This window comes from Musca domestica, unplaced genomic scaffold (genome assembly GCF_030504385.1).
Source record: "Musca domestica strain aabys unplaced genomic scaffold, Musca_domestica.polishedcontigs.V.1.1 15, whole genome shotgun sequence".
In the NCBI taxonomy this organism is placed as follows: Eukaryota; Metazoa; Arthropoda; class Insecta; order Diptera; family Muscidae; genus Musca; species Musca domestica.
Genome location: NW_026712207.1, coordinates 16,018,103 through 16,031,101, shown reverse-complemented (window position 1 = coordinate 16,031,101; position 12,999 = coordinate 16,018,103). Strand labels below are relative to the sequence as shown.

Genomic DNA, 12,999 nt, shown 5'->3' with positions numbered 1-12,999 from the left:
GAGGTGATCGATACTTTGTTATTTTTTAGTGCCAGCCTAGCTTTCTAAAATACTCCAGAAACAATAGTCCAACGGATCGGTATCCGGAGATTTTGGTGGCCATTGTGCGCTGGAAATGAAGCGATGAACCTCATTTTGTAATCATTCTTGGGTGGCGCGTGCTGAGTGCAATGGTGCTGAGTCCTTTTGGAATGCCCAAGGTCTGCGATAAAATGTTTGCGTGCCCAGAGCTTTAATACACCCTCCAGAATTTTTTCGCCATAATATTCGGCATTTATTCTGATGTCATGGTCGATTAATACGAGCGGAGAGCGACAATCGGCTGCTGTGGCGGCGCATACCATCACCATGGCCGGCGCTTGAGTTCAGGTGGCCAACCGAAGGTGCACATTTTCAGCTGACCTCTTTGGCAAGTAAAGACGATCATTTTGCTGCTGGACAACGAATGTTTTCTCATCGGAGAAAACCAAATTCGGCAGATCACCACTTTCGGCCAACCGAATAAACTCTTAGCTCTTTTGAGTCTATTTTCTTTCTGTTGCGGTGTAAGTTCCTGCACTTTTTGGAATTACCCCAAGTTCATTTTTCAATATTTGCCGAATGGAATATCGCGATATGTTAGCTCACGAGCCATTTTTCGGCCACTGCGACGCGGGTTTCGATCAAGTCGCTTATTTACTTTTCGCAACATTTCTGCTGATGTTGCTGTTTTCTTCCGTCTACTTGAGCGATGCTACTAGACACAAAAGATTTATTTACATTTAAATGCTGAAGTTCTCTAACGATAGCCATTTGTGGTTTTCCAGCCAAATATAAAGAAATTACACTATCAGGCTTGAATTCCTTCACGAATAACGTTTTTCTGGAATTTTCTCACCAAAATGCTTTTGTACTCTTGTAAAAAATATAATGAGCTATTACTGAAATAATTTTAACAGCTGTCGAAAGAGTGGCTTAGAAATGACAGCAGTCTGAAGTTGGTTGCAGTTTTTTTCTAATAAGTGTTACTAGGTATTCAAATAAAATACAACCAAAATAAGTCTTTTGTGCAATATTTTACCGTTATTGCTGTCACCTACTTTGCAATCAGTTTTTCCATTTTTCAGATTCTGCTGTATTTTAAATTATTAATATATTTTCTCTGGCTACGTTGAATGCCGTTTTATATTGAAAATTATAAAAATATAATTGAACATGAGTAACAATCATTCGCGCCATGCCCTCCCTCTGCTAAGAGCGACAGTTCCCACTTCGAATACTGCATTTTGTTGTTGCCATATTTGACACACAACAACAACAGCAAGCAATGACGATTGCCACAAGCTCGATCATACCAAATCAAATGGCCATCAAATGAAGGTACAAACATCCATCCATCTATCCATTCATTCATACATCTATCTATTTATCCATCTATTGGAATCATCTGAACATTTACGTATGAACAACATTCAGACGATTCGATTCGAGCGAGTATCGTATGTACATACGTATGTGTGTATGTATGTGTGATTTAAACGACGTAGACACAATAACAATGCATATTACGTCTATTTGGAACAAACATACCGACACACTCTCAAACATGCAGATATTAAGCATTCTATTGCACATACCCTGTATGTGGGTATGTCTGTCTGTATGTCTGTCTGTATGTTCTGATGAATGTGTTAACATGCAGTCGAAGCTGGCGAACCAGTGCAATTGTTGTAATTACGTAGTCACGTGTATACTTGATTGGCAGTTAGCGCGTTTGTTTATTGGTTTCACATGCATCCCATCCACAGACACAGACACACACACACGCAAACACATACCATGGGAGAGTATAAATATGGCAGTGTGTGTATGTATCATATATATGAATGCATTTCTGTCATATACATACACATGTACATACATCACAATTTTACTCTGAGGGGTAAATTAATACCCCAAGATGCACTGTGGAATAAAATTCCAAGGCAAGGAGAAGAAAGAGGAAATGAAAAATAGGTGAGATCTGAGTGTAGGCGCTAAGATGTGTCACAGCTGTGGCATACATTCAGAACTTATTTGCCTTTACCCTTTATGGTCTTTTGAGAATAATAATTAATCAGTCATAAATCCGTAGATGCGTTCAATTTTCACCATCACTGTAACTGCATTTAAGAAAGCAAAAAAATGAAAACAATTATAAATTGCCGACATGTGTTTTTTTGGAGATTCTTTTGAACTCACTTAATAAATGCATTCATAAATATTCCAAATAACTAGACGTCGTGCAAAGGGCGAACTTTACGGAATTTTTTAAATTGATATTTAAATTACAATTAACTGAAAGTTAAATGAAAATTGGCCATAATTAAGTCATAAAAATGTTAACAAGCTGTAGAGGGGAGATGCAAGTCTGTATACTAAGAAGGATTTACAGTAGACCATATGACAGCAAGTGAGGTTGGAGCCACCTACACTGGTGGCCAAAACTAAAGCAACTGAAATTACAAGGAGAATGAATGCCCTGTAACTTTTTTAAAAATTAAGAAAATGAGAAAGTTTTTCTTGTTTTAAATTAGGTACTTTATTCACTTTTTAAAAACGTAAATCATAAAACCAAAATTCATTTTTATATAAAAAATAATGTTTGGTAAAGTCAATTAACCCGATTTTGGCTTGGACAAAACAAAAGCAACTCTGTTGTACATTTACATAACCGCTGCAATTTCAGTTGTTTTTACTGTGATATTTATTGCTTTTTGCTTCCTTCGACAATTTCGCTTGTCATAAATCCTTTTTGAGAAGTTTATTACAACAGTATGTGTTTTTCTTTTCGTTTTTTAAGTACCGCCCAAAAAATTTTAAAAATGGCTAGAAGCAAATACAGTACCTGAATAAAACAGCAAATTATCAGTGACTATCAAAACATCATATCACAGAAAATGATTTCCGAGAAATATTTCATAAATATTTATGTGATTTCAAAATTATTTCTGTATACTAAGTCGGTTTTTTAAAACTGGATCAGTAGTAACAGTCTATAACGGATGAAGGCCGTAAAAATCTTCAGCCCGTACTGATCCACAAATTGTGAGAGAAATAAAAAACAACCAGTTAAGAGTTCAACTGGATTGGTGAGAGAGCAATCATTGGATATAAACTCGAGATCAGTGCGTAGACGAGTAGTGGCAGCTGGTCTGCATGCCCGTAAGACATCAAAAAACCATTTATATCTAAAAAAAATCAAAAAGGCTTTCGGAAACGATAATATTAAGTGGAATCAAGCTCAATGGAAAAAAACATTATTTCTGGGATGAGTGGCGCTGTTTTTCTTTCTATGGACTTGGGCCTATCCACAAAATAAAGGAAGTTGTGGATCGGTTTGTTTACAAAGATGTGTTGGACATCACGTTGTTCCCTTACGCTGAGTAAAATATTCGGCTGATTTGGGTGTTTCAGCATGACAATGATCCCAAACTTGTATCAAAACTTGTCAAATATTAGTTGCGGGAGTCAAAAATTGATGTTTTGTTATGGCCGGCACAATCACCTGTCAAACACTCCATAGAAAACCTTTGGAGTATCGTAGATAGGGAGATCAAGTGAGATTCGGAAATAAATAAACACAACATTTTCTAAAGAATTCGAGGTGCCTGGGAAAGCACACCCAAGGATCAAATTGAGCGTGTTATAGATTCAATGCTTCGTAGGTGTGCAGCTGCTATCAAATATAATGGTTATGCTATCGACTACTAGCCAAAATTTAATTATGTTAAAATAAAAAATCAAAAGTTGCTTTAGTTTTGACCAAGCAAAAATTGGGTCATTTTAGTTTTCCACATATTATTTTTCGTTCAAAATTATTTTTGTATTTTTATTTTTAGTTTCTTAAAAGTGAATTAAACCCCTCATTTAAAACTGGAAAAATAATTACGATTTGTTTATTTTTGTAAAAGTTACAGGACATTTATTGTCTTTGCGATGTAAGTTGCTTTAGTTTTGGCCACCAGTGTATATTATGGCTTAATTAATGTAAATATATCGATTAATGGAGTCGTTATAGACATGGTTGGATGTAACATAAAACTATAATTTTTTAGGACCTAAGTAGGGCGTTAACGATGGTAAAGATAGGAACAACCTCAGATACGTTGTTTCTTCTTTTAAAAAGAGGCCACGAAACCTGTAATGTCATCTAATTTACACAATTAGGAAATAAAAGCTAAATTCAGATGCATGAATACTTTAGTTTTTTAAAAATGGATGAACCTATACCAGAATTATTTTTATCAAATTTATTATTTTTAACGCTAAGTATATATCGCTATGAAGAAAGGGTAATGGGCCATTGGAGGGAGGCTTTTACTTTTCCCTTTTACAGCTAATTTTTGCCAGAAACTTAGACCCGAAGTGGTTTAATTTTTTTAAGTGCTTAAGGTAGACACTTTAAAAGGAAACCTTCCGTAGTGTGGGAGTGTATAGAGGGTATATTAAGTTTGTAATTCTGTTTGTATCTCTTCAAAATAATGACTTTAGACCCAGCAATGTTTAGACGGCGTGTTATAGAAACCTAAGATTTTGCATAGAATAGTCTTTTGTCTGCAGGTAGGCCAAGTTCGTAGACGAGCCATACCGGTCAAAGTTTTCATATAGCGCCCATATAATTGTTCCTCTCCATATTCGGTATTTTGACAATTTCAGCCGCACTTTCAAATTAGCAATAGTTTAAAATCTGGTATTTAGAGTATTTAACAGGTTCTACCCCCTGCAACGGAGTACTGTTTATATAGGCCTACGATTTCATATAGTTCCCTTATAAATGTACCTCCCTATATTCACTATTTCGACAATTTAAGCCAATTTTACTTATAATTTGGAATTCTGATTTCGCTACTCCTGTAGCACATCAATTTTCCACTATTATTACAATCCAAATGGTGGGTCCGGCCCGGCCGAACTTAACTACTCTTTTACTTGTTTTATTATTTATTAAACCCAAGAAATAACAAGACTAGTCTCTAGAAATGGCAATGATAGAGAATCAGTCGTAAATGGTGGGACTGCCGAACTGCAAAAATAATCGGCGGACGATTCCTTTTACGGCAAATTAGTCTCCTCCTTTGTCTAGGGATCGTGACAAGAGCAATCGTTTAGCCCTCCTTAGCGCAGTTACTTGTTGGATATTAGACAGCCTCATTCGGAAATCTTATTCATAGAGGTTTTTTGGCTTTTGATCGTGGGGTTTAAGCCGCCTTCTTATGGTGTGTCAAGACCAACCTTTCAGATGACTTTGTCCGCTGTCACTTGTTGGATCTAAAAGAGCTAATTCAGTGCGTATTTTTGGCTTCTGATCGTGAGTTTTAGCCGTCATCTTTTTTTTCTGAGAAGCATGGAATGTTTAGCCGACCCTGAATTATCTTTTCCATTTTTGATATGCTTGGCCTGCTTACAGACTTTGCAGCCGTTTTAAAAGCTCTTGGCTAGGTTGGGCTTTCTGTGATATTATTAAGATTCTTTTAGTTTACGGTCCATGTTACCTTGAAATTGAGACGTGCTAATAGCCGACCCTTCAGACCTACGCTGTCAGGGGAAGACAATCGCTCAAAAGCCAGATTCAGATGAGTCTTCCTGTGTGGTGAAGAGAATTGGTTTCACAGAATTGGATGTGAAGGCCAACTTTGAGTCAGCTTTGACAAACTTCCATATACATAATATATTCTGGCCATAGGCGTCATTGTTATGGGAGGAGTAACAAAGCTAAAACTAAAACTGAATAAAGAGTTTCCTAACTTATTTTTGGCAATTGTAACTATTTACAAATCAACCTACTAACCCATTATTTTGTAAGGGCACGTCAACCGGAACAAGTAGTTATAATTTTCCAACTAAATTTCGACAATTAGTGGAAAAATTATTTGTTTTATTGTTGGAATCCGCTTTTACAGTTTATTTATTTATTTTTTTTGAAAGGGTTTATTTATGACGAAAACTTTATTTGATTAAAAACATGAATTACCAAAATATTGAATTTGGATATAGGGATCTCGATCTAACAGCGTCAGTTTTTACGGAATGTTTTGCATATAACCCCCAAAAAGAAATTACAATTTCAAATGTATTTAAATTTATTTCATCAAACACTGTCGTTATTTATTTCTTTCCCTTTTTCAGGCAGTGTAGTTGTAGTCTTTAGAATCTTTTGAGGTAGATCAAAACACAACACAAAATTGCAAAAAGAAAACACCAACAAACAAAAATCAAATTGCAAAACAAATAAGCCTTATAGTCAACTAAAATAAAAAAAAAAAACAAAAACAAAAACTGCATAGCAAATTTAAATAGAGAGGAGCAAAACTCAAAATTCAAATCTACAAACAACTTAAAATAAACTAAAAAAAAAAAACAAATATTTTATTGAACACAAAAATCATCAAGTAAAGAAACAAAGTGCTAAATTAAAATAAATAAATAAAATACATTGTCGATTTTCCATTACAGTGTCGAAGTAGCTGAAATTTCCATTTAGGAAAAGTCGTAAATCATTGTACTCTCTGTCGCTTGTCTCTATCTCTCTCTCTCTCTCTATTCGACACCTTTTGTTCTTCAATGAAAAGTGCCCTAAAGTGTGTTCGTTTTTATTGTATTTGAGACAAAAAAAAATAAAGAAATACAGAAAAGAAGCCAGTAATTAAAAAATGCAATAAAACAAAGTAATTATTTTAAAATAATTGTTAAATAAATTTGTCTACGTAAAAAAAAACAAATGTGTCAATAAAACAAATTAACAAGAAAGAAGAATATTAAGTGAAAAAATACAAAACCCGGATATATTATTTAGTAAAAATCATATATACTACATCCTCCAAGTGATTTCATTCGTTTTCTACGTTTTTTATGCGAACCATATAACCAATGACCTAAGCTTTTGTGTATTGTTCCGCTTTAGAATCGTACAAAATAAAGTTAACTCAAACCAAATAAAAAATAATAATAATTAAAATCTAGTTAAGTGATCAAGTATTGCCTTTTTGTAAAATTGCGCAAAATTAGTTGAAATCTACACACACACATACGTATAAAGTAAGATAATAAGAAATAACTCCTTTTGTAAGTGATCGGATACGCATTATTACTTGTGGCATTATTTATTGTTAGAATCAATTGAATCTACGCACACTCTCGCGCCACATTCTCCATTCGTTCCACAGAGAATCTCTATTCGATTTTTCTACTCGTCATCATCGTCATTACCAGCACCATCAGCATGGACATGAAAATCGATCAGCAGCAATCAACAACCGCTCAACAGGAATTGGCATCGCCATCCGAGGTGCCAAATGATCCAGGGTAAGTATTAAATACTTTTCCTAAATTGTACTTGTTACTCTTGGAATACGAAATTAAGGAATGTAAAGAAGAGTGATGTGTTGGCGTTATAAAGAAACGGGGACCTGTATAGATTTCACTGTGAGACAGATTTCATTTTTTTCCATTTTTCCATAAAAATGCAGCAGATTATAAAGGTGAGCTAAAAAAGAAGGCGCATCCTAGGGTGTTTTGAAAGTTTACATCGCGAAGTAACCTAAATAGAGGAGACAAGTTCCCCAGCTCTTCAACACTTTTAGAAATTTTCGATTTAAGATTCCTTAAGATCCTTGCATTTTAGGTATATAAAATAAATAATAACATTTTAACCCGCGAGCGAGTCACAAAAGGGTCCTTTTTTTAAAATATGCTTAAAAATTCCCTCTAAACGGAATCGTAAGTTACATACAAAATACTACTACTGTAGATCCTAGAAGAAATTTAGATTTCTATTCTTTGGTGACTTATAGTAAAATTCGACGAAGAATATCTTTGACGTCATCGTTCTAATATGATGATTTGTTGGAGATTTTTGCACAAACTCACACAAAACACGGCTTTAACCCTAAAATGTGTTTCTAATTATAATTTTTACATTTTTTTAAGTTTTATTGAATGAAAGCACAGAATGTCGAAAATAGCATCAAATTTTAGAATAAGTTTAGATTTGTTCGAATTGGTCACCTTTGGTACAAATTATGGCCTTCAAACGGCCAATGAAACCATCACACGCTGCCTGAATGTTGCTCTGTAGTATTTTGGCCCATTCCCGGCGAAGCGCTTGCTTGAGGTGATCGACACAACCTTCCTTTCCAAAATACTTCAGACACTGTAGTCCAACGAATTGGTATCCGGTGATTTTGGTGGACATTGTGCGCTGGAAATGAAGCATGCTGAGTGCGATGGTGTTGAGTCCTGTTGAAATGTCCAAGGTTTGCGGCCCAAATGTTTGCGTACCCAAGGCTTTAATACACCCTCCAGAATATTTTCGCGATAATATTCGGCATTTATTCTGAGGTCACGGTCGATTAATACGAGCGGAGAGCGACCATTGGCTGTTATGGCGGCCCACACCATCACCATGGCCGGCGCTTGAGTTCTGGTGGCCAACCAAAGGTGCACATTTTCAGCTGACCTCTTTGACACGATCATTTTGTTTGTTTACAAACTGCTGGACAGCAGGTTCGGGTTTCGATCAAGTCGCTTCTTTAATTTTCGAACCAATACTGATGATGTTGTTGTTTTTTTCGTCCACTTCCTTGATGTCCGGACTTCCTTGAGCTGTAACTGGAATAATTTTATCAATTGTCGGTCGAGAGGTTTAGAAACGACTGTAGTCTGAAGTTGGTTGCAGTGTTTTAATCTCACCCTATATAATTTGATACGGCCAAAATGTGGCTCATCGAAATTTGTTACACGAAAGCCATTTCAGGACATTTGGGGTCGATCTAGCGATGCCCGTCTCTCTAGCTGGTGCGCACTATAGTTCTCGAAGGGCGTAACCGCTTTGGTACAAACTTGGTACATCGTAATATTATTGTCAAACTTGAAGATGGGATATATCGGTCCACTCCTTCTGGTACCTCCCCCAAAGGGTCAGAATTTGGAATAGCCATGAAGCTCGTAAAACTAGAAATAAGCATCTGATTGTCTTCAAATCTACACATCTCAAAACTTTTACTAACAAAAGATCTGCTGTGAAGATGGCTTATATCGGTCCACTCTTTCTGGTAACTCCCCCACAAAGGGTCAACATTTATCCCCAAGCTATTAAGCTTATAAAATACGAAATTAACATCCGATTCAATCGGACTTGGTGCATCTCAACATTTCCGTCAACACAAGACCTGCTATACAGATGGTAGAGAACGGATCATTTCTTCTGGTACCTCCCCCAACATAAGGTTCAAGATTTTGAAAAACAAAACGCTCAAAGAAAGCTCAACGTTGTTAAGATGATATATATATGCGAACCCTTTCTGGTACCTCACGCACAAAGGGTCACAATTTTCTGTACCTTGATCTGTCATAACTGGCGATACAAGTCAGCGATTCTTTACAACTTGCTGTACCTAAATATTTCTCTCTACCATAAGCCTGAGATGAATTTGGAATTTATGATTTCGCATAAAATTGGATATAAATGTTCGATACCAATATTTTATCTGTCTAATATAAAGGAAGTATGAAAATCAAATATTTTGGTCGACTATATTTGGTACCTCACGCACATTTTAACATTTTCTAAAAATTATCACATATCTCATGCAAAGTGAAGGAAGTAGTCGATATAGTCCAAACCTGGCATGTCGCAATATTTATATCATATATATTTAGGTCCGAAACGATATGGACAATACTGGCCCATGCCTTCGGAACCTTAGCTTTACAGGGTCAACTGTTTGAACAATCACAACAGAAGCCAAAATACATTTAAATAATCCAGCATTGGTTGAGGGTATACATCTGTCGGCAAAACCGACTGATACTTTTTAATGTGAAACATCCTCGCAGAGAACTGTACATATAGGTTTAAGTTTAAATATAGACTCCATATAACTCCATATATTTTTTGAATAAAAATTTTAAATTTAACTCAGCATCTAAACAACACAAATATATCCAAGTCCTAGGCGCATCATTCACCAATAGCTCAATGAAGACTTATTTCCCCTTAGTTACAGAAAATCGTTTAAATGAAATTGGATGAAAGTCGTGTATAAAATATATCTGAAAAGAAAAAATGTTCTTAAGTATGGCTGGACCGATGCAGTGTAAGCTGGGAATTTCATATGAGATATTTACTATACCCATAAGATAAGACAATGGATAGAAAGCAAAAATGTCAAAATTAAAAGTTTTCTTTCAAAACAATATAATAGGCAATGAGAAACTGGCAAACACGCTACCATTTTTTACTCAGGAAAAAAATTTAACAAAAAGTTTTTTAAAGAGAATGACAGTTGTCTTTACTTCCGAAAATTTTTCTTCAAATGTTACCATTTATTGGGGTACACGAACAGGTTTCTGTAAACATTTCCAAAAATTATAAACATAATAAATTGTTGCAAGATCTAGAATAAAGCTATAATTCCCATCACCACGTGGGAAAAATCGCTTGAAAATATATCTAATCCAGGGAAAATAAGGACTGTTCCTCGACACATATCATTGTTTTTCAATTCTCAATGTTTTTCCTAAATTTATTTGTTCTCAGTTCCGAATCGCCAAAAATTTTCACTTGGTAATATATTTTTGGTATTAAAAATGTTTTTTTTTTTTTTGTTTTCAAAAAGTGTGAATTCCAACACACTTATGCAAATCCAATATTCGTGTTCAAATGTCATGTTGGTGAAAATTATTCATGTGTATAAATTGTAAATGAGCCAACAGATGGATCTGCAACTTTGTCACGACAGATAATTAAAGGGTGATATGCCAATGTTTATTTGTCACAAAAAGAGGCAACCAATTCAGTGTCAATTAGTTAAGAGCAGATATTTCAGAACAAATAGAGATGACAATGTTGGGGATGAGAAAGTATTTTAAAATTGTAGTTTGAGACGAACCAACAAAAAATACATTGAGATCGGAAGGACTGGATTTGTAATACCCTCCACCATTGGATAAAGAAAATATGATTATATAAAAGCATCTGAGATCAAACGTGTTTCACTTTAAACGACAAATATCAGTACGACCGTTTGAATAATGCTGTTAAAAACCATAAAGTGGGTGAGGCCGTTGTATGGGGCCATTCCAAAACGGGAACCTCTATAGACAATTTTATACTTCAAGGATTGTCATCTATCAAATCTTCTTAAATACCAAATTTTAAATAATTTCGTGGGTAAATGTGTCTAGGATTATCAAAATACGGAATATCGGTGGGTAGCGCTATAAGAAAACGAGGACCTAGTTATTCAATGTTTCGCCACCGAAGCTAGATCCCATTATGAACTACAAAAACCAATTTTAAGACACATCCGTGAAAAAATTTGACAAAAATCATCAAAATACTGAATATCCGGAGTTATCATTATGTGGGGTCTATACGAAAAAGTTGACCTATACATACTTTGTTCTCTACAGGATCTAGAACCCATTATGACCTACAAATACCAATTTTTAAACAAATCCAAAATCTGGCGAAAATCATCAAAATTCCGAATATTGGGAGGTACCGTTATATGGCGGCTATACCAAAACGTGGACCGATATATCTCATTTTCAATACCAACCATCCTAGACACATAAAACAATTGTTCTCCCAAATTTTGAAGCTCTACGTCAAATAATGTCGTGATTTCAACAGACACACAAACGGACATCGTTAAATCGACTTAGAATTTTATGCTGATCATGAATATATATATATATTTTATGGGGTCTACGACGAATATTTAGGGATGTTACAAACGGAATGACAAAGTTTATATACCCTGGAGTGAAAAAACAAGCTTTTATTATTGGTGACATATGTAAAATCGAACATTTTATGTAGCCCCCATCTTCAATATCCCAATAATATTTTGATTGCTTTTGAAAAAAGTGAGACATTAATGAATTAATTTTCTTTTCAAAATATCACATCTTGTAAACTTTTCTTCGATTTTTTTGCAAAAAATAACAATCCTTTAACTTATCAAAATAATATTCATCGATTTATTTTCTGTCTTTCTTTCCTTATTTTTTGATTTATTCGACTTCATTCACTTTGCTAACCTCATTTGAAAATTGAGTTTATTAGAGTGATGGATAAACTCCAATATCTATTGCAGTTATCTGCCAAAGAAGTGAGAAGACTTCGGCCCAGGCATTCAATCGATGGCTGATTGCATGTGGATGGTTGTGTAAGAGTGTGTAGCTCTCTGCATGCAAGGAATTGCAGTGGCTTCATTTCCATTCCTTCCTTTGGTGTTGTTGCACTTTGGATAATTGTTGACGCTTTGGCGACCAAAAATATTTTGGCAAAGAACAAAGTGAAGAATTTTATTAATAGCCTCACATTTGTATTTCAGTTTCGGCTGGTTGGATGGCTGGCTGGTGCTTCTCTCATTCAGTCATTCAGCTAGTCATTCACTCAACTTCATTGCTACATCTGCTGCTGCTGCTTCTTCTGTTTTGTTGTGGTTCTGTGCCTCCATGCATTTCCCATTTCGGATTTCGGTCGTTTTCGTTGTCTTGCGAAATGTAAACTTCCTTAAACTATGCAAAATACTTGGCTATACATCTTCATCTCCTTTTTGCATGGCTCGAACTGGTGACGGTACTGTTGCGCTACATTAGTCTATTGGAAACAGTCAGCAAGTATTTGTTTTAATTAGAAGAGGTTGGGTTGGAAAATTATCAGAAATTTTATAAGGTCTCCCAAACTTGTTTTTGTTGCCAAGGCTAGGTTGGGGAGATGGGGCGACCTATAATATAAGGCCCAGATATGTTTCGGCAGGGCATTTACAAAAGATGTGCATGATATTGAGTCATCTAAAAACACCTTAATCAACTTTGCCCGGCTACGATTGTACATCCTGATTTACGAAAGTATTCTAAGATTAGTGGGTCGGTGGGACCAATAGGTAAAGTCTAAAAGTCCACTGTTCAAAAACGTTGGTGAATAAAAATCTGGCTTAAAATATTGGTAATATCCATTCACAGAAC

At 35.3% G+C, this 12,999-nt stretch overlaps 1 protein-coding gene across 6 annotated transcripts in view; it reads left to right on the top strand.

The window, feature by feature from the left end:
• Nucleotides 1–12,999, top strand: part of LOC101897588 (RNA-binding protein Musashi homolog Rbp6) — an 824,018-nt gene that overhangs the window by 5,158 nt on the left and 805,861 nt on the right. For 5 of the 6 annotated variants that reach the window (XM_059119712.1, XM_059119711.1, XM_059119714.1 and 2 more), the window contains exon 2: nucleotides 6,148–7,323. In XM_059119712.1, the coding sequence (XP_058975695.1) occupies nucleotides 7,241–7,323 (83 nt within the window). In that variant the 5' untranslated portion in view covers nucleotides 6,148–7,240. The remainder of the gene's footprint in view (nucleotides 1–6,147; nucleotides 7,324–12,999) is intronic. The other variant, XM_059119713.1, reaches the window with a different exon arrangement.